This window comes from Zerene cesonia, chromosome 29 (assembly GCF_012273895.1).
Source record: "Zerene cesonia ecotype Mississippi chromosome 29, Zerene_cesonia_1.1, whole genome shotgun sequence".
In the NCBI taxonomy this organism is placed as follows: Eukaryota; Metazoa; Arthropoda; class Insecta; order Lepidoptera; family Pieridae; genus Zerene; species Zerene cesonia.
The window spans coordinates 1,699,879-1,723,043 of NC_052130.1; the positions used below are offsets into that span (position 1 = coordinate 1,699,879).

Here is a 23,165-nt window from a genome sequence, read left to right on the forward strand (position 1 = left end):
AATAAATGTTATTTGCAGTTAACAATTTTCTTTTTTCTTTATTACAATATTTATGGCAAGACTAGGTATATAACTCGTCCCAGCCCGAGTTGACCCGGTATAAAAACAAAATAAAATGTAACTTTATTTATGAAAGAATTTTTTAAGTCGGTACAGCTGCTCCAGAGGTCGGTAAATTAGAACTAGTATTAAAAAACAAATTAACAAACTATGTCTCTTTATTATAATACTGGTATAGGGTAGGTAATAGACCCTGTCTATTCAAGAAAAAGGAATCTCTGTATGTAGTGTACACGGGATTATAAAACAACTAAAATCGTTATCAAAATGAGGTTCAATGTGAAAGAGAATTTATGTAAAAAATAAATAGAAAAAATTGACAGAAAATATGTACAGAATTTATATTTGATATTGTGAAAGAAATTGGAAACCTACCTACCTACATCATCTTTTCTTAGAAATATATAACCTAGTTCTGATTTGAACGCATTTGATAAGACCTTGTACGAAGATTATTATAAAAGCATTTATTTATTGAAATAGACTTCTTGGAAGCGCATACAAAAAAAGCAATCAAAATCTATTTAAACATAATTTATTGTAACAAAAATATCACTAGCAGACCGCCCAGCTTCGCCCGTGGTACATACATAGCCGGTAATCACGTATTCATCGTTGAAATAATTTCTAAATCAGCCTGGTTTCTGAGATAAACGCCTACAAACAAACTCTTCAGCTTTATTATTAGGTATTGAAGTATATTTTATGGAATATCAACGTAATAGAAATTGTTTCTAGAAAGAAACGAAAGAAAAAACACTAACAATTACCCAATTACAAAGAAGAATAATGATTATCATTAACATTAAAGTAATTAATTCAGTATTTAACTGGTTCGAAATTTCGCTGTCGAGTTATAGTCTTTTAACACGTCCATTGAAGGTCAATTTTAATTACGCACAGTTTATGAATGAATGTAAAATTGTTGAAATTTTAATGCGCTCCCAAAATAAATACTTCCCAATGGAAATAACTTCAGAAAACCGAGGGCAGATGAACGTTTTAATTATTTTAAATATACAATGTCTACTAATCCTATCTAATATTATAAATGCGAAAGTTTATCAGGAAGGATGTATGTGTATTTGTATGTCACTCTTTCACGCAAAAACTACTGAACCGATTGCAATGAAATTTAGTACGTAGATAGCTGGACAACTGGAATAACAGATAGGCAACTCGCGATATTCCTACGGGATACACTCACGCGGGTGAAACCGCGGAGTCTGTATCCCGTAAACACTGGCCATTCTTAGAGGTTTTGAGATCAATCCTAAATTATAAAAAGTCTAGATCTAACAGGGCACGTCATTATCACTAAATTTCATATGCCCAAAACCCCACGTAGAGTGAGGTGTAAGATTCAGTAAACCATTTTGAATATAAATACTCTTAGTCCAAAGGAAAATCGTTATTAAAATAACTCGTATAATATTTCAAGAAAAACTTAATGACGTCAGCATACAACACCTGCAAACTACGAACTTGGTATCAACAAATACAACTATTTTATTATTATTTTATTCATGAATTCCTTTGGATTCCGATAATAATTCAAGTTTTCTATCAAGGTGATGTTTTTTCTATTCGGTTGTAATTAAATATGGTAATATAGGATTTCATATAATACTAACTATATTTTTCCTTTTAATTAGGCGGTATAGTTTTAGTAGATAAGCTGAAAATAAAAAAAAACAATTGAAAGTTCACTATGGTTATTTTCAAAGACAATTTATTCATTAATTTTGATGTTACCTAGGTACGTGTAATTGGTACTATGTATTATAAAATTAAACCAGAACATATTTTCAAATGTATGATTTTTTGTCTAAGGGTAAACGGGTTTCTATTTATAAGACATTGCTTTTTGTCGTTCTGTCTGTCCGTCAGTCTGTATGTCAGTTGACGCTTATAAATTTTCTGTATTATTGGTTATTTAAATCTATCAAGATTATCGTTTATTGATAGATTAGGCGCGAAGATTTGCTCCAATCAGTATGAATCTCAACAAACAATTCTCTGGACGAACATTTTCGTATCAAAAATATCAGCTAGACAAGTTTTTAAACACTCATATATCTAATGGATTATCTATATAATCTTAATGGTATTTATATAATTTCAGAGTCCCGCATCGGAATCGGATAGCAGTTCGGTGTCTGGAGCCAAGAGCCCCGCTGGGGGCCCGCCGCTGTTGCAGCACCTTTTGCAACTGCAACTGCAGGGCCAGAACCCCCAAGCGATAGCCCAGGTAACCAGAACATTACTATGCGGCAGACCAGAATCAGATTATAAAAAATAAATGATATATATAACTGTTTTAGTTTGGGTATGCTTCAAAAATGACGTTATGCGAGTTTGAGTTAAGGATTAAGTGCTTAAGGATTTAGAAGCTTTAGCTTCACCTGGATTTTTTTACAAGTAATTTGCTTTCAATCAGAATAAGAACATGTGTTTTTTGGATTCGGATACTTGCAGATATCTTTTGTCTACTTAGCCTTGATTCAAATTAATAAATTAATTTATAATGCACAAGTCTTTCCGGAACACTAGGAAGGCGTAATTTCTCAATACAGCCTCGAATGTTCCACGGATCAGGTTTTAACAAAAGTCTACTTGAATAAAATTGACTTAAGATTATAATAATTTCCTTTATATTGACGTTTTAATCTGAAATACGCCAATTAGCCTAAGGCTGCATTCTTTTCCGCAATATCTTTAAGCCTGGCAATTTAAATTAAATGCTTATTTTATGAAATAAAAAATTGTAACCAATATAAAATTGAAACCAAAGTATGGTCAGGTTCAATGCTTGTAGAACATTGTATTGTATAACATCAAATAATGAAGTAACTACAACCTTTTCAAGAACAGAAATGGGCTGTCCCAAACCGAAAGAGTAAATAATTTCGATTGCTGAGGTGGGATCATGGGTACAGAAATATCAACAGCAGACGACATTGTAAGAGATCTAATCTCTATAACAATAAGGTTCTGTTTATTCCTTCCTTATGATAAACATATGATATACAGTCGCATTATCTTTTCCAAGTCATGTCACAGCATATCCCCACAGTCTCCTTTGTCGATAGAATCTCCATAACTCTCTTGAAATAACTATGGTCCTTTACAATTTCAAACAGTATCCAAACTCCCATAATTACTACGTACGCGTAAGCACACCTTAGAAACACGCTTCTAATAGGAACCTCCCTCTATGGGGGAATATAAAAAGCATGGTGTTTAACATTTCTGGGTCAATGGGGGCCTTAGATGACGTCAAAGAGAAATACATAAAGTTTTTAAGGGGTAACAGATTGCGGTAACAGTCATCAAGGAATATAAGTGAATAAGCGTTTATCTATTCAGCTGGAAGGATAATCGTGATGAGGACTGTTGCTTTAAAGGGGTTTTTCGATGGAATACTTTATTAAACGCGGTTTTATGGCTTTCTTGCGGAGTTTTGTACTTTATATTTCCTAAGCATGGTAGACTCTCTATTGGTTGGCGGATTTGTCTGCTGTCTAATTTCAGGCATATGTGCCTCATTGGTCTCGTTTCGTTTATTTCGGAAATAGTTTTTTCTTGTTTCAATCGTATTTTGCTCCTCCGGCTTCTAAGTTGTTATGTGCAAACAAAATGTTACGATGGATGAATCTTACTACCATTTTTCTATGTTTTTCCCTATTTAATCGATTTTGAAAAACATTCTCTACCAGATCTTTGTTATTCCCAATTGGCACTTTTTCATCTCACAATTGATAAGGTAGGACATTGTTTTTGAATTAGTCTAGATTAGTTATTAGTTTAGCTAGAACGGAGGAGCTGCTTTGTATTCTAGGCACTAAATTAAGGAAATTGTACTTTATAAAAGTCTACATAAGCTTCATATCAGTTCCAACAGATGCTAGCTGCGCTCGCGGCGTTGGGCACTGGGCTGGTGCAGCCAGCTCTGCCGCAGGCGTGGATGATGCAGCGGCTAGCGGCTGCCAGACCACTTGATGGGTGAGTACCTGTAGTATACGAATATGTTTTATGTGGAAGTCGAGCACGCTTCGGCACGAATTGGGCCAGTGGAGCAGTCACAGGCCCGTATCCTTTTCTTCACCCTCCACAGTTCATTTCTATTCCCGTATATGCTTTCTTTATTCCTACTCTTAGCGACAACGCATTAGCAGCATGGACATCACATAGTATAGCTAATGAAAGGAATATTTCTTGATCTGGTGCAGATTTATTGAAGGAAAGAGGATACAAGCAACACTCGAAGTGAATACTAGTGACTGTCTCTTAGTACTCTGTATTAAAATCTATAAATCCTCTTTTTTTTAACCGGTGAATTCATGAAACTCTGTAAAGATGATTATTTATATAATCCACTTGCTTCACCCGTGGTACACATATATGCCTATGTCACTCGGGGAAACACACATACAAACAATACAAAAATACAAAAAAAAAATCCTTTTTATAATGATAACGTAGATATACTCGTAGGAAATTAATGCCTAAATATAAAGGAAAAAGATATTTTATATTAAAACAAACCTAAATAAAAATATAAGTAAAAGAAATAATAAAAGTTTCTTGCATTACTTTCTTTTTATTTTAACTATAATGTAAAAAAATAGTAGGTATATTATTATTATTAACATTGTAATACAATTTAGTAAATGGATTTATCGAGATTCCTTGGTAATTAAATAAAACTACCATTACAACAGGCTTAATTATTAACGAAACAAACCTTGAGAGCGATATTCTGCTCTTCAAACATTTGTCCGTATCCTGTAGGAATATTGGGATAAAAAGTTGCCTATATGTTATTCCAGTTGTCCAGCTATCAACGTACCAAACTTCATTGCAATCGGTTCAGTAATTTTTGCGTGAAAGAGCAACAAACACACACATCCTTACAAAGTTTCTCATTTATAATATTAGTAGGATACTCAACATCATACTTCCCGTGACCACGCTCGCTGTAAAGTGTTCGAAACGTCGGGTTAATAATATAATGAATAAATCGCGTTTAAAATCCGTTAAAAAGTTTTTCATTTCTTAATGTATAATACTCGCGTAAAATAACACAAGAAAATACTAAATTAACCAATGTTTAATCATGATAAATCGCGTTTAAAAACCGTTAAAAAGTCTTTTATTTCTAACTGAGAAACGTGTTATTTTAAAGCGTTCACTGATTGTGGACAAAGAATTAGAGATCCAATAAGAACGAAAGGCGGACGAAGCCGCGGGCGGTGGTTAACTTTCAATAAATGGGTTTAAAAATTCCGTAATCCGTAGGAGGGCACAGTAATCTTAAATCTTAATGAAAGACGCGTGACCTAATTGCTTTGATGCGGTTGCATTTGAAATTTTAAGCCTTTAATAGTATTTAAGCTGACATATCTGAAAATTTTAAATCTAGCAATTATATTGAAGTAAAATGCTTTTTCATGAAAGATGAGGCTTTCGAGTGCTTTTTAACTGATTTAAAAAAAGGGAAGTTATCAAGTCGCTTTTATAGCTTTGTTACCAGAACTTTCGTTTGGGTTTTACTTGATTCTTTTTTATTTGACATCTGGTATCTTTCGCTAGGTCTTATTTTAATTTGGTATAATTCGGATATTTGGGCGGTGTACCTTGTTTGTCGGTGAAGAAAACCTCCATTATTTGAAGTCGGTTAACAATAACTACGCCCGAAAATCCACTCAGAGGAATTAGATCATAGCCTTCTTATAAAGCCAATTTCGATAGCAATTAAAAACGGATTCCACATTATTCAATAAAAATGGATTTTCTGTACAAAATTATTAACTAACGACAAAGCTTGTTTGTTGAAATGATTCTTTGAAAAGCGCAATTTACACCCACAAGCATATCAATATGGGCACGTTATTCCATCCAAAGAAGAATACACCTTGTCTAGTCCCACTAAGGTACATTTCGCAATGCTAGACGATAAATAAAATTGTACATAAAGATGAATCCTTGAGACGAACGCTGGTTATTCAATACGGAACTGATTCAGCGAGGTTTTGCTTGCTTTGGTTAAAAACTTGATTCTAATCTTATATTATCCTTAACAAGGTTGCGTACGAATTTTCTAGAAATCATTATTATGCGGAAAGTGTTGTGGAAAACACAAAACACGTTATTTCCGTAATCGTTGTTTTTTATTATAATTTTTTTGCGTTATAAACAAAATTATTGATGAACGAAATGTACTTTATATTATAAAGAGGATACTTTAGTATTTTTGAATTATTATAAAAATTATTTTTGAATGTTTGTAACTATTTTACGCATAAACCACAGGACCGATTTCAATAATTCTTTCACGGTTAGAAAGCTGCAACTTCACTGAGTGTGTATGTACTACGGTCTAAGCTGGGGCGAAAATTATGTATATTATTATATATTATATATTTTTCTTATGTTTTATGTTATATCTGGAAATATTCACGTATACTTCTCGTTACATCATATTATTTGTAAAATAACTTCATAAAATTATTTCAACCCCAATACATATTGAAACAGCTTTAAACTATGTATTTGACTTGTGTTGCATCCCGGCTTCGCCCGTGATCCCTACCTGTATAACAAATAACACTCACGGATAACATACCCACATATCAAACAGTGAATTTTTCAAATCAGTCCAACAATTCCTGAGATAAGCGCGTTCATACAAACAGCTTTAAAACTATGGATTAAATTATCTCAAAGGTCTCATGTTTTCAAATCAAAAACACCTGTCACGGGATATCTAAAGTGAATTAAATGAAGTTGGATTTATAATAATCTTTAGTAATTGGTAAAGGTCAAACGTTCCGGTGACGTTTTGACGTATGGCAAGCAATCTAGCAAACATTTAGATTGTAGAATATCAATTGGCATTAGCATTTAAAATGCACGCAATTAAAATATACTAGATACTGTTTGTTTAAGACTTTTTAGAAGTACCTAAATGCTTAGTGTACATTACCTAACTACCTTTACTTGTGCTGTTCGATTAATAAGATATTACTTTACGAACAAAGTAGGTAGCTATAACAAATCCTAACTTATATATCTACCCTAATATTATAAAGAGAAAACTTTTCATTTATGCATGTTCGTTTGTTTTTACGCAACCACTGGACCGATTTCAATTCTTTCACCATTAGAAAGCTACAACTTCACTGTGTGACATAGGCTATATATGTACCACGGGAAAAGCCGGGGCGAACAGCTAGTATGATATAATGATTGTAATGTGTTTGGACTTTTAGGAGGTTGAAAGTCTTTTGACGCCAAGCTGTATGAAGCTTTCGTTTTTAATGGGCCTTTGTTTCTATTTCTTAATCATAGCATTAGGTCCAAAAGAAAACTCGATTGAAGTTTAGGTAGGAAATACCGTGTCCTTAAATCAAATTATTAAACACATCTTGTTTTTCTTCCCGTAGGTCTACTCTTTTATCCTTAGTAAAAGTAAGAAATTCATCTAAAATAATGTAACAATTTACTAATGCCTTAGGTACCTATAGATATTCCTTCAAAGCTATTTCAAGCGAAACGCGCCAAACAAATTCCACGAAAAACCGAAGAGAATGTTTCTAGAACTTTCCGATGACAGAGCCATTAATATATTTCGTTACACGTGCTTGATAGAAATTATTTGAAATGTTCATTTACACGTGGAAAATATCGCTGATACTAGCGGCTCCTCCTGGGTTGATTCAGGATATAAATAATAAAACGTATCCTATTACACTCACAGATAACATGGTTTTCTTTTTGGTATAATATTTTTTAGAATCGACTCATTAAATCCAGAGATTCACCAACAACAAAAATTCACCTCTTGTCTTTATATTAGTATAGACTAATAGTCTTTATATTAGTATAGAAGAAATCGAACTTCACGGGATTTTTATAACTCACGAATGATTCAAATAAACTTAAACAGTAGCGCAAAATAAAAGACAACTCCTTCAGTAAATGTATTAATATTATAATTGTGTGTAAATATCATTATTCCCAACAAGGAGTATGATACAATCAATAGATCAGAGCCTCGACAGCGCGAGCCACTGAACGCCACAACTATGTCTTAACTCAACAGGATCACGCGTCGAAGCAATCCCGCCAAAAGCCCAATAAAATGGCGCGTAAAACTGTGACACATTTCCAGAAGCTTCTATATCAAGCCGATATCGGATCGTTAACATTTTATGACAGCCACGTACTTGCCAGAATCGAATGGATGAACTTACTTTTCGATTTAATTGGATTGTTGATTCGTAGCAACTCGAATGTAATAACGAGGGATGGATACATAAAAATAGATCAAAGGCACGCTTTGAATTGATGAAATATTTATTATAGCTAGCTAGATTTAACGGCATTCCGTTTTGCGGATTAGCAAGGATCTCAGTTTCGACTTCATTATTTTTTATCTGATTGTCTCGGTTATTAATTACGTCTGATTTGTAACGAACTATAAATTACTGCGTCTATTAACAACTTCACTTCGATTTATATTTATTATTGTATTCGATTCTCAGAATACAAACCTTACAAAACAGCTTTTCTTTTCACCTCATCTTTCGAGTCATTTCATTCAAATCATTTAAATATTAAGGGTAATTTTTAGTAGGATTATTATACAAATTAAAGGTTTAATACTTCGTAACACAAAGGAAATATTCCATAGGTCGAGATAAATATTGATTATCTCGTAAAATATACAATATTATTTAAGTTAATAATGTTCAACACCTACATTTAAACAAGTCGTTTATTGCGTCTTAAAATAAACAGTTTAAATATCAGCAATTCGCGGAGTTACTCACAAAACTTATTATCCATTGAATGAATTATCAAAGTATTGATTTATTTAAGACGGAGTGCTTCAAGGTTGCATATTTAGACCCATTTGTTATTTAAATGTTTACTTTAGAATCGGTGCTATTGTTTAACTTGCAACTGTGCCAGTAATTATAATAACAGTGATTTTAACTTAAGCGTTGTCGTTTTAGATGGAGACGTATATGGAAAATCTGGGTTACATGATTTGGCAAAACTATTTGTTGAGCAATTCTAATAAGAAAATAATTGTAGAGATATTTTGAAATTCCTAAAGTGCCAAAACGGAGTGTAAACTGACTAAATCCGAAATAACCATTACAAATGCAGAAAAAATGAGAGATTTTCCGGCATCTTCAGCAGCTGTTGATCCCTCCCTACCAGAAGGTAGAAACCCAAACAAAACCGTCTAGAAATATATCACTTTTAAGAAGCATTGTGTAAACACGAATACGATACGAGATTTATCCGAAATGCGGCGAGATCGCCGCCGCTTCCCCAGCAGCCGGAATAGACGTGTTCATTTCAGTGCCTTCTTAAGCCGAGCGTTTGTACTATCGCGAAATTGTATTCGTGTATGTGGACTCCTTTGCGCTTCATTCGGAATGAAATGTAAACGCGTTTGAATGACAGAAATGGTGCTGTGAGAGATTTTGTAAATTGTACCATTTGTTACGATTTAGGACACAGAATTGTAACATAAATGCATACACAATTATGTATATAATAATAATCTTTATCTAATTAACAAATATTATTAGTAAAGAACAATATGAAGGTATCCGACTTATGTTTATATTTGTATAAACGTATGTTGTGTCTGCATCTGGAAGGTTCTAAATGAAATGAAGCACAAACTTTACCAACATATATATACTGATATTACCAACACTACACTTTAAAGTTTTATACGAACTATTAAGTATTCATGTATTTTTCGATGCAGAGACGATTTTACAAAAACTTGCTATATATATAAATTGTTACGTATATAAATCAATATTACCAAATACCAACAAACATTTATTTTATAATCCTCTCTTTCTAATTCGATATTTAATGCTATTCATATCTTTAATAATTTATTCTTAGTCTACGTCTCTCATACATAGAATTATACTTGTCCTTATCAGAGTCTAAAGCACTCAAGCTCTCTATTGACTTCAAAATCACAGTCACCAACCTAACCTAAATACGGACAATAGCACGTCATCTGAGCATCGAATAATTTCAATATTCCTTCAAGAAACATCAGAACAAGTTCACAATAGCATCACGCGGCCGCTTTGTCGTCTCCGTCTGACATTCAATGCACCATTCACAGCTTTTCGTTCAGATGCGAGTTCAATATCGATGTGTTTACGCAGACAATAATTGTGAGCTGTATAAGCAATAATTAGTTATAGAATCGCGTCGAGACGTCCGCTCCGCGTGAAGTGTGGCAATCGAATGCGGATTTTAGTCTCTCGACATGCTTCAGACATCCCTTTCCGGTTCAATTTGTGTTTATTGGGGTTCGGAAGTCTATGGTCACGTGAACGTATAACTTATGAGGAGAATGTTTTCACATTTTCCCGGCTTATTATTGTGTTTACATTTTACGCAATCTCGTATCCTACTTCCTACTAATATTATAGATGCGAAAGTTTGTAAGGATGAGTGTGTGTTTGTTGCTCTTTCACGCAAAAACTACTGAACCGATTGCAATAAAATTTGGTTCGTAGACAGCTGGACAACTGGAATAACATATAGTTAACTTTTTATTCCGATATTCCTACGGGATACGGACTTACGCGGGTGAAACCGCGGGGCGCAGCTAGTATTGATATGTGTAGCAAAAACTTTGTCCAGTTTTTAACGAATATTGCGCAGACCAGTGTTCAAAATATGGCACGTTTATATTGAGAAAGATTTCAGAATCATTAATTATAAAATTCTTTAATCCGACTACTATTATAAACGTTACAAATTTTCGCATTTATAATATTAGTAGGATTAGTAGGATGTAGTGATGATATAACACGACTAGTAAATAATTTAGTATATTGTTTTATACTAATACTGGTTTAGATCCTCGGTTCATCAATTTCAACTACGATTTAAATATATCCTAGTTTGTAAACAATTAATTGAATTATGCCTTAACAGGATGTCATGACTTATAACAGGAAAATGTCGTTCTGAATAAATTAATTAAGTTTTTAGTTAAAAATATGCACGGCGTTTTTATGTATCACGTAAAACGATGCAATTTAACGTATTTTTTGTTCAAACTCATTGCGTTATTAAAAACTTGCTTCTATTTTCTATGATTGAAAGCATTTTTGAGTCTTTATATTGAAGCTTATAGTAATGGTAGGTACAATGTCTATATTGGTGTTGAAAAAATTTAGTTATTCATGAAAATTAAGGATAATGATGATATCATTACATAGTAAAGCAAAGTCGCTTTCTCTGCCTCTATGCTATGTATGCTTAAATCTGTATAACTACGCAACCGATTTTGATGGTTTTTTGTTTTAATAAATAGTGATTCAATAGAAAGGTTTATATGTATTATAACATCTATTAATTTAACGGGTGCGAAGCCGCGGGAAAAAGCTAGTATGTTTATAAAATGTTTTTTCAGACGGTATTTGATAAGAATGTATTATTTTTTGAATTCGTTTCTATTAACTATATAGTAGATAACTTGGTTAGTTTTCACTGATTGGCATGATTCTCTTGTGTCTCATAGGAAATTGTTATGATTTATTCCTATTTTAGAATCTAAAATGTCTTCCCTTAGGGTCGTTGATGATCTTTATTATAGACAACAATTATATCTAAGATGTTATCATTAGGTATACTGAAGTAAAATAACGGGAATTCATACAAAATTAATATCAATGATAGAGGTCACACATCAGGGTCACGTATAAAGCCATAATCACATAATACTTATATGAGAAATGAGAGGAAAGTTAAACATAGACAATTACATTGGGTAGTTTATAGCTTCCGAGAATTACTCAAAGCAGCGGTTGAATCAAATGACATCTATAATCGCTATGTTGTAAATAATAGTATAAGAAAAATACGTTATATAATAAAATGTTTGGGAAAGAAAATCAAGAAAAAGTAAAAAAAAAACTGAACTGTTATCTGGTTTATTAGTAAATCCTTCGATCAAATAGATTGATGAATTAACGATAAATAATAGTATAAGAAAAATATGCTATCTAAATAATATGTAAAAGAAAAAGTAAAAAAAAACTAAACAAGACTGAACTGTTACCTGGTTTATAAGTAAATCGTCCGATCAAATAGATTGGTTAACTAAATAGAATTAACGAGAGATAAAAATAATGACCTAAACAGGACTTTAACGTTTATCAATATCTAATCAAACAGCCGTTTGACAGGACGAGTTGATTTAGCGAGTGGTAATTAAGAAAAATATCGAAGGATAATAGTTAAGGAAAAATCGCATCAACAATTAAAAATTGTTATTGAAATACTTTGTCTGCATAATGTTGCTTATTTTACGTAATAAAATTGGAATTTTATATAAAACATTAGATTTCGATGCAACTCGTTTTTCTTTGAACAGAAATATTGGAACAAATTAGGAATGTTTTTCAATAATTTTAGTGGGTCGAGTGAATTTCCTTGCTTTTCAGAAAGTAGGTATAATGAATCGCCTTTAATATAATTATAATTTAATTAGTACATAGTTTTACAAGTCATGCACGTTTATATTAAAATCGTGCTTTAAAAAAGATTAAATGTCAATGATTTTCATGTCTTAAATTTGCCTTTTTCTTTAAGCTTTAATATTTTTTGCAAGGAAACGACTTTTAGTTCAAGTTGCAGTTTATTATGTAGGGGTGGTAACCCCAGCGGATACAGTAATGTGACCTAATTCGTGACAAAGCATGCTCAAGACCAACTAAGAGTATATTGTTACGGCTTTTTGGGTTCTGCTATTCGCCCATCTTGTATTACATATAAGAGCTAATAATGATTATAATGCTATTGCTCAATGTGAAAATCTTAATATTAATAAAGCATTTGAAACTGCTGAAGCAATAGATGAATAAGAGACAATAAAGGAAAAACATTTAAAGAAATAACTGAATAAAAACTTAGCATATGCTATGATATATTTAATGATTGTAATAATACAAATAACTATAAATAATTAAATACAGGCAAGTTCTTTTATTTCGGAATATGAATACATTTGGTCTATATGATCGAATAAAATATATAATTAATCAATCGTAATTAGATCAATATTATATCTATAGCATAAGAGATAAAATTGCTCCATCAGAGAGATATTTTACAATTATTCTAAATAAAATGAATACCTCCACCAGGCTAGCGGACGCAGACAAGGTGGGAGTACCCCGGTCGTCGCCGACGGTGACGGAGCAGCCTCTCGACCTCAGCGCCAAGTCGACCTCCAGCACCAGTGGTACTCCGCCACCTGACCTTAAAATCCAGGATAATTCCAGGTTCGTGTGCTTTTGCTTTTGGTCGGTTTATAGCCTTTAATATCATGTCATGTATGTCATGTTATCAGGTTCCATGTATGTAGTTGAGGAATTTGGTTCTCTACTTGTTTCCAAAAACGTTTGGATATGTTGCACCGTTAGCAACTTACAGGATATAAAATCCTTAAGGACTAATGTTGAAGATATTCCAGGATTGAAAAAAATTATAGAAGGCTTAACTATAAGGTTTGATATTAGATACTCTTAAATTAGTATTTTCTTGTGTTTGATTTTACGCGAGTATTATACATTTAGAAATTAAAAACTTTTTAACGGAGACTGCCCTCCCGTGACCACGCTCGCTGTAAAGTGTTCGAAACGTCGGGTTAATAATATAATTAATAAATCGCGTTTAAAATCCGTTAAAAAGTTTTTAATTTCTAAATGCTCTTAAATTGTCAAAAACAAATTGCTAAACGCTAGAGGCTAATATTTCATCGCATAACATTAACAAAATTGTCGAATCTACAACCTGTAGACGTCGATTTATAACAAAACAACATCATAAATAACGAAGCTAACAACTAGCTAGTTAAAAACCTTGAGTCCGTTTGAAATAAAATTAGGAGATCGTACAATGATAGCATTTGCATTAAGGCCGGAGTTAATGTAATCCATTTAGCGTTAAGTCGATTAGCTGTAGGTGTTAAAATATTTGCAAATTAAGGAGAGAAATACGCTTTGTTTTGCCATCGATTTTAAAATAGTGGGTATGTTTCGTTGTGGATTCGTAGATGTGAATAATTTGAAACTATTTTTCTTATAGTCGTGTTTATGTAAACTAAAGCGAAATTATCAAAAATATTGAGACTTATCCGAATGATTTATACAGAGGGTATGAAATTACTTTTACTGAGAACTAGCACCGCTAGCGCCCCGCGGTTTCACCCGCGTAATATCCGTAATGTCCGCGTAATGTCCCTTAGGAATATCGGGTTTAAAAATTACCTATATGTTATTCCAGTTGTCCAGCTATCTACGTACCAAGTTTCATTGCAATCGGTTCAGTAACTTTTGCGTGAAAGAGCAACAAACACACACACATCCTTACAAACTCTCGCATTTATAGTATTTAGTAGGATAGGGTTATGCCAAAAATCAACGGGTAGCATTTGTTTTGACAACAGTTACCTTGTATTGACATAAGATGACGTTTCAGCATGGATTTATTACCATGACAACGTGAGACGTAATTAATCTGTACCCATATACAAATCTGTCATCGCTACACATCCTATCTCGGCTCTCTCGCATCAATGCCGCAAGAATATCGAGACCAAATTCGATGTCTATCTCACAAGAAGAGACCACTTTGTAGGTGTCAAAGAAAATGGATTTTAAAAAATATCCGTTTGAAGCAGACACCAGCTGGAGGGCCCTCGAATCGTGACCGCGCCTTTAATATGCAATGAAGAATAAAGATAACTATCGTGGTGAAGTTTTTAGGTTAAATCGGTGTCTTCGGTTAATAATCACTTTAGAATATCAAAAACTCCAAGATGTATAACTATCACTGATTCGGGACTATGCATTTATGCATATATATTTTTTTTTTTTTACAACATACAATTACATACTTTTCCATTGAGAACTACCATATATTCCCCACAAGTCGTTATCTTATACGAATTTATTATATAAATTAGGTGAATAATATATTAGAACCCAACTGGGTTTCGATAGTAATGGCATGTTACAATTTACTCCATCATTTCGTGTCATATATGAAAAATCGTTAATCAGAACCAATAAACAACGCATGTTATACCTAAAGTTCAAGTTAAATCTCAAGACATGTGCTACTAGGAGTAAAAAATGAGCTAATTGTGAGGGACATTTAATGCAAAAAGCAGTAGAACTATACATGTCTTATGAGCTTATTAAATACTATCTGTTTCTGATGGTGAAAGAATTTCTGAAAACGGTCCAGCGGTTTTTGCGTGAAAACGTTACAAACATACAAAAATACAATAATTTCCTCTTTATTATATTAGTGTAGATTTAATAGAGCACAAGAAATAAATTAAGTAGCAAACTTGTAGGGAAACAATACGAATTTGACACGGTCAGTAACATTATACGCAGCGTATATTGACCATTATATATTAGGCGTGCAGCCCACGCTAAGCTACGTTAAGTTATAACTTAGCACTATGTATAGTGATTGTTGAAGAAAATGAGAACACATAGTATTTTCTTGTGTTTGATTGAACGCGAGTATTATACTGTTAGAAATTAAAATGTTTTTAACGGATTTTAAACGAGATTTCTTCATTATATTATTAACCCGACGTTTCGAACACTTTACAGCGAGCGTGGTCACGGGGAGACTCTCAGTCTCCTAATATAATGAATAAATCGCGTTTAAAATCCTTTTTAATTTTTAAATGAGAACGTGTATAATTACAAAAATGTAAAGAAATAGTGTATTAGCGTGTAGCGAGTAGACACAGCTTTCCCAGAAGTCATGCTTCTGGGAAAGCTGCTTCTAGATCTTTTCTGAGGCGGCAGTGAATAGATTTATCTCAATCAGGAATGTACCATCTAAATCACGATCTATTTGACATTAAACTGACCTCTTGTCAAATGCTAGACAAAGACCATTTCTAGACAGACGTCTATTAAAAAATCTCTCATTCAAACTTTATATTTTATAATTCACAATATTAAGAATCCTGAATTATATGTTTTTGCAGCGTACAGATTTATATGTGTACTTATAATTATAATAGTCATCCACAAATTCTGTGAGTAGGTACATGCTTTAGCACTAAACTTTGTCAAGCCAAGATTGATTGGAATTTACAGAATTAGACCGACACTTCGGAGCGCCGATAGAAAACAAAACATTACATTTTATAACGGGCAACTTTCGCAGAGGTAGTGTAAATGCGCTGCCCACTGAATGAAAGAATCAATAAAATAATGAAAATTCTATATTGCGTACAAAAACAAACAATATACAGGCGTACAAAAATCTTAAATTAAATAGCAAAAGGTGCTTATAAAGAGAAAGGATAAGAAAAGGAGGAAATTGTGGACTGGGAAGGATGAGATGGAAACGGGCATCCGGCTCCTCAACTTACGGTACGAAACACAGAAGCGTGCTACTATTTCACGCCGGTCTTCTGTGGCAATGTACTTCCTCGATGCGAGCTGGCCCAATTCGTGCCGAAGCGTGCTGGACTCCCACATTAATAACTTAGACTTAAACTTTGCAATTTTATACTTTAGCAAGCCGAACAAGTGCGAACTCATAAGATTTTACCCTATTAACGGCTTAACTTCTCCAAAATCCATTCACTAGCATAGCATATCTTTACAGTAGTGGTGTGAAAGCCTATCCAGCACCATGGCATGTCACTTCCTATTGAAACATTGCACCCAGATCGCACAAACAATGGCATGTGAACGCACCCATTAAACTACGAAGTTCATGAACTCTAATCATTCCTGAATCTTCTGAATAGTTTTAATTATTTGCATGTGTTATGCAGAATGGCTGCTGGCTATCTTATCGACAATATTTTTCTTTATTTTTCATATGATTATATCGTAAATATTGTTTGTTTACATGTAAATTTAATGACATAAGAACCAAACGGTTGTCTGTGATTTGAAATAATATGGTATAATATAAAAAAGCTTGGTTATTTGATTGAAATACAGATGTCAAAAATAGCGTATCTTATACTTATGTTTCTCTTCAAAACTCTGATCACATATGAATCACCTCGGTTGAAAACCCAAATCATCGTCATTAAAAACCCTAATTTTTTTTGAACGTCGGTTAAAATAAACAGTACGTACACAAAATATAATGATGTCAGAATATCGTTATCAAAAACATTAATATATACTCATATTGGCACTGGGGCAGGCGATTGGGCTACTCGCCAGCTGGGCGGCGGGGTGCAGGTTATGTAACGTAATTACTAATATTTTGTACCAACAATGTAAAAATAAATATGACTGTTATTTCGTACAACCTTTACAAGATGAATATACTTTACAGGGTGAATATAGCGAACAAATATAAATAAGATAAACGGTCACCCACAACTGGGCGGTAGTGAACTATTCTGGATTCTAAAACGGAGCCAAACTATAATTTTCCATAAAACACGAAAAAAAACACACCTACCGGTTGAAAACTCACAATTATTGAATAAAAAAACATATAAAAATAGTTGCTTTGATGACTTTCTTTGTCTTTGGGAATGTCGGTTAAAGAAAGTTTTTGTTTTGTTAATAACAAAATAAAAAGCTTTTTTATTTTCATAAGCAACTGAAAACATACGATTAAACAAAAAAAAAACTTCTTCAATCAGGATTACTTTTAAACTATACATAATTTTGATATTAAACAACCACAGCTCGACAATGAAACTCAAATTATTATTTAAAGCATCAGCCGTCAGCAAATAATTAGTACTTTAAGCATCTAGAAATGAGTCTAGCTGCCATCTAATACGCGCAAAATTGGCTCTAAATCAAAGGCGCTATGACGCCTAGACATGATTGTTTTTGTTCCCAGAGGGCCATGGGGTCGTATTCATCACGCTTTTTTATTCTTTCAGTCTAGTAGCTAATAATAATCTGTGGGAAATTACGAATACCTTCTCAGTTGCAATTTCCATTCGAATATGAAATAGATATGCACATATTGCGTAACCAATGATAAACGTTATTTGAATCTATATTTTTTTAATGAGATAGACAGGCAATTGTCTGCAATCCACCTGATCGTAAGCAGTGATGCAGTCTAAGGAAGTGCATGCCTGTCTAGATAAAGCCTATTCACTGTCTTTTTGAATAAGTCCAAATTATTTTTTCGGGAAAGACCGAAGCGAATTAATACGTGAAAATCAATAAACCCAGAACTTAAGCAAACGTATAAGTTATTCTAGTTATCCAGCTATCTACGTACCAAATTTCATTGCAATCCGTTCAGTAGTTTTTACTTGAAAGAGCAACAAACATCCACAAATCCTTACAAACTTTCGCATTTATAATATTAGTAGGATACTTAAAAATAAGTTATACAAAAAATTGTAAGTTGAATATAATAAATAAAGCGTTATAAGAAACTCTTTATTAGCCAAACAAATAACATACTGTATGATGCAAGCTGTACCTATATGTATCAAATATTTCGATGTCAAGGACCCGTATACTGTGCCATCGCTCCGTGACGAATGGCTTTCGAAATAAATCGACTTATCAGACGGACATGCAAACTTTTTATTTGCTTTGACGCGTCCATGCCAATGACCAAGATATGGCTTGTATTGCTCGGGATTAATTATATTGCAATATTATGTTTTCGGCACGATAATAAACTGTGTATATTATATATTATTTGAATGTTTTGTATAGTATAGCTTTGCCCGAGTTTACAAATTGGATTTTTTATTATAATATATGGAAACGAATCAAACGAAAAAAGTATTTTTGTTCAGACTTTAAGCATATTTTTCTATCGAATGGTTGTGAAGGTTTAAATAGCATTGTTTTTGGGTATTGCGAACTTAATATGTTTCAATGTATCAATAAGTCATTGAAACATTACCTTTACATTACCTTTTACTAAAAAATTGCCAACAAATAAATTTTAGTAAAATAGTAAACTGTACTTCTAAAGTATCAGATTTATATTTGTAGGATAAAATACCAGTAGATACCCTTTTTTAATTTGTAGTATAAAGTTTGTACTTCTATACCCTTATAACATATAGCTTTTGCCCACGGCTTCGCATTTATTAAATTCGGAGTAGTTTAATGGATTTTATATATAAATAAGATAACCCTTCCTCTTGAATCACTCTATCCATAAAAAAACCATCAAAATCCGTTGCGTTGTTTTAAAAAATTAGAAAGACGTAGCGACAGACAGAGAAAGCGACTTTGTTTTCTACTATACAGTGATATAAACAAACAAATTTCATGAAAAATCCTTTACCATATTCCACAGTTCATAAGACGCAAAGTCGCGTACACGAGTCATTACCTAAGCTCATATGCGAAGCTAACAATGCCCTCTCGACGGAACACGTGTAAATTTTTTTCTCACCTCCTAAGAAATGGGGTGTCAAGGAGATTGCGAAATTCATACTTTCTTCCCGCCATGTCGAGCCTTCGCCGCCGACATTTCTAGCTCAGAATTAAATAAGCCAACTGAGGAAATCGTATGGATGTGCTCTGTATCGAAAATCAATCATTTACGCTTTTATTCATCGCAATCTTAATAGAATTCTTGCTTAATATACTTTTATCAGTGATGATGGAAGCCGTTGCTATTATTCCCGATTCAAAGGAAACTGAATTCTATCACCATAAGTTCAGATTCAATTATCGTATATAGGTACGGAGAACGTACTCATCCGCAAATTTTCACAAAGGCCATATCATTAAGTTATATGCATCGCCGAACAACATCGGACGCTCGTTACATCTAAATTTCACTGCATCTCAAAGAATCTCGACTCGAACCAACGTCTCGATTTCAGCATCGATATTATGCGCAATATCAAATCGATATCTGAATAAATTCATTCGGGGACCGCGATGTGGGTCGTGTGACTCGCCAAAACAAATAAAAATGCATCGATAGTCGACGGTGCATCGACCTTGCATCCTCGCTTCAAGACCGATAACGGCGATGGAAAAAATGACCCAAATGCTAAATAATAAGGTTTCATATTCCGTGTCAACGGTGGCGAAAAATAAGAAAGTCAAATGCAAGATGAAACCAAAGACTATCGATTTGACGTGAACGATTCTAAACCGTATAATGGTGGTGCAGCGTTCAAACTCGACGTAAACGGTATCGGAAATAAAAGACGAATGGAAAAAGATAAAGATGCATTCTTAGTAGACCGTTATCGGGTGGACAAGTAAATATTTCGCATTTCGCGTTATCTCCATTTAATACGGGCACTGTTTTGAAATATTGAATTTAAACGATTGCCGGTTGTTGACCAGCTGTTGACCCATATACTTTTATGATTCATTTTGCAAGTGCATTCTTTTGTTTCGGAATTATATCAGCGCGCTGTTTGCGCGGATTAACAAATAAATTGAGCAAATAGTCATGTTAAAGTCAAACAATGTAACGCCTTTGTCGCTTCTAAACGGAATGTGTCACGGTTTTGTTTGGAAACTTTTTAATTGTGGCTGCAAAATTGAAAAGAAAACTAGGTCGCGGTAGCTTATAAATTGATTGATTTAAATTAAACTTTTTAATTTAAATCTGGAATAAGATTCGGAAGCCTTATGCACTTTCACTATTTATTTATATAAAGAAACAGCTCGTTATTCTAATTAATAGAGTAGATAATAATTTAAAATAAATGATAATGCATGTTTTGAAATAATACAAATTCACGATTCGGTATTAGGTGCATACAATTATCAATTAAATGATCACATCCACAGAATATTTATCCTCTCAGAATAACAACGTAGTATGAATATTTGAAAAGCAGTGGTGGCTCAGTGGTGAGAACCTAGGACTTCAAATTCGATAAGTCAAGGTTCGAGACCGGGCGAGCGTGCAGGAAATAAATTGATTTTTCAATTTATCTGCGCATGTTGCATCACCACTGCTTAAAAACGGTGAAGGAAAACATCGTGAGGAAACCGGCATGTCCAAGAATCAAAAAGTTTGACGACATGTGACATCTGCCAACCCGCACTTGGCCAGCGTGGTGGATCATGGCCTGTACCCTCATAGGTTGTCTCTGACCCAGCAGTGGGAACATATATGGGCTGATGATGATGATGATGATGATGAATATTTGAATCCTAGGTACAAGCATTTTTATTGTTGTGAACCTTAATATTCGTAAATATTTAATAGGAAAGAATACATCTTTTCTACAGTTCTAACCTCAAGTATCTTTTAGGCTATCTTGGTAAGATAATAAAAAAAAACGTGTAGATAGTTTTATAACATTATATTGCGTAGGTATGGAGAATAATATAGTCCTTGTTGTGCACATCTGAAACGCAACCTCCAATTGTTACAGATTAAAGCGTTCTGCGCTAGAAGGCTCCAGCAACAGCACAAGGCGCAACTATACAGAGGATGAGCTGCAATCTGCTCTGCGCGACATCCAGTCCGGACGCCTCGGCACGCGCCGCGCCGCCGCGGTGTACGGCATCCCGCGCTCCACACTCCGCAACAAGGTCAACAAGCACGGCCTAGCGCCGGAAGCCCAGGAGTCTGACCAGGACAGCGACCCGGAGAAACCAGAGACACCCTCCTCGGTGATCCTCAAAATACCGTCTTTTCCACCGCCCGACGACAAGAGCTCGTCGCCCGCCACGCCGGTGACGACGCCGGTGACGCCCATCACTCCGCTCCTACCTCCGCAGCCATCGCTCAATCCTCCCTCGCAGCTCCTCCTCCCGCCGTCGGTGTTCGCGGATCCGCCCGCCTCTCAACACCTCTTGACATCCATTAGCGACGTCATAGCGAAAAGCATAAGCCAAAAGTTTCAACAGCCTCTCGATAGGCCTCCCCAGCTCGACTTGTCTTACATGAGAGCGCCGGATCGACACGTGTCTGTGATCAAAACGCCGCCGGACAACCAGAGGAATTACGCCGTACCGAGCAATTCGAAATCGACAAATAATGGACAACCTGCAACCGGTGGGAAGGGCACGCGACCCAAGCGGGGCAAGTACAGGAACTACGATAGAGACAGCCTCGTCGAAGCGGTCAAGGCGGTCCAGCGAGGCGAGATGTCCGTGCACAGAGCCGGCTCCTACTACGGCGTGCCGCACTCGACTCTAGAATACAAAGTGAAGGAGCGGCATCTCATGCGGCCCCGAAAGCGGGAACCGAAGCCGCAGCAAGACGCAAAGCCGCAGCCGCCCAAGCCGCCCCTCAAGCCGCCGACCAAGCCGTTCACTAACGGGCTCAACGGGCCGGAGCCGCCCGGTTACCCGGCCGGCTACCCCTTCTGGCCCGGCGCCGGCTTCGCGCCGCCCGCCTCGGACTTGTACACGTCGCACATGATGCGGCGCCTGCGCGGAGAGGCGCCACCGCCGGCCAACGGCTCCTTCCTCGAGGGCATCATCCGGTCGAGCCTCGAGCGGCCCGGCGCGGCGCTGCTGCAGCGGCTCACCGCGGAGCCGCGCGGCGAGGCGCCCAGCCTGATGCGGCGGCTGGCGGGCGAGCCCGACGACGAGCCGGCCGCGCGCCGCCCGCGCCTGGACTCGGACCACCAGCTGGCGGCCGAGATGCGCGAGGCGGTGCAGCGGCTGCGCGCCGACAAGCTGCGGCCGCGCAACGGCACGCCCACGCCGCCCGCCGCGCCCGACGCGCCGCGCTCGCCGCCCGCGCCCCCCGCCGCGCCGCACCCCGCGCCGCACCCCGCGCCGCTGCCCGCGCCGCACCCCGCGCCGCACCCCGCCTAGCCCGCGCCGCTCGCCGGCTAGCGGCCCCGGACGGCCGCCCCCGCCCCGCGACCCCGCCCCCCGCAGAGAGCGCCCGGCTCGCGCTGCGCAGTCGCCCCGCGGGCCGCTCGCTCCCTTCTCGGTGAATAGCGTTCTGTGCGAGTCACCGTGTACCCATCGTACGCGCGTTTCACTTTAGTTCATCTCGAACTACCCTCGTTTTGGAATTCGTTTTCGGTTACTAAACTGTACCTCGTTTTCAATAAATACGTTGTATTGGTAAATTTCTTGAATGATTTACGATCGAAG

At 35.8% G+C, this 23,165-nt stretch overlaps 1 protein-coding gene across 1 annotated transcript in view; it reads left to right on the forward strand.

Moving 5' to 3' along the window:
* The window catches only part of LOC119837992 (mushroom body large-type Kenyon cell-specific protein 1), a 168,967-nt gene extending 146,090 nt beyond the window's left edge, over nt 1-22,877 (forward strand). Inside the window, exons 4-7 of the mRNA XM_038363803.1 lie at nt 2,186-2,311; nt 3,956-4,065; nt 13,275-13,412; nt 21,482-22,877. Of these exons, the coding sequence (XP_038219731.1) occupies nt 2,186-2,311; nt 3,956-4,065; nt 13,275-13,412; nt 21,482-22,877 (1,770 nt within the window). The remainder of the gene's footprint in view (nt 1-2,185; nt 2,312-3,955; nt 4,066-13,274; nt 13,413-21,481) is intronic.
* Nucleotides 22,878-23,165: the final 288 nt, after the last annotated feature.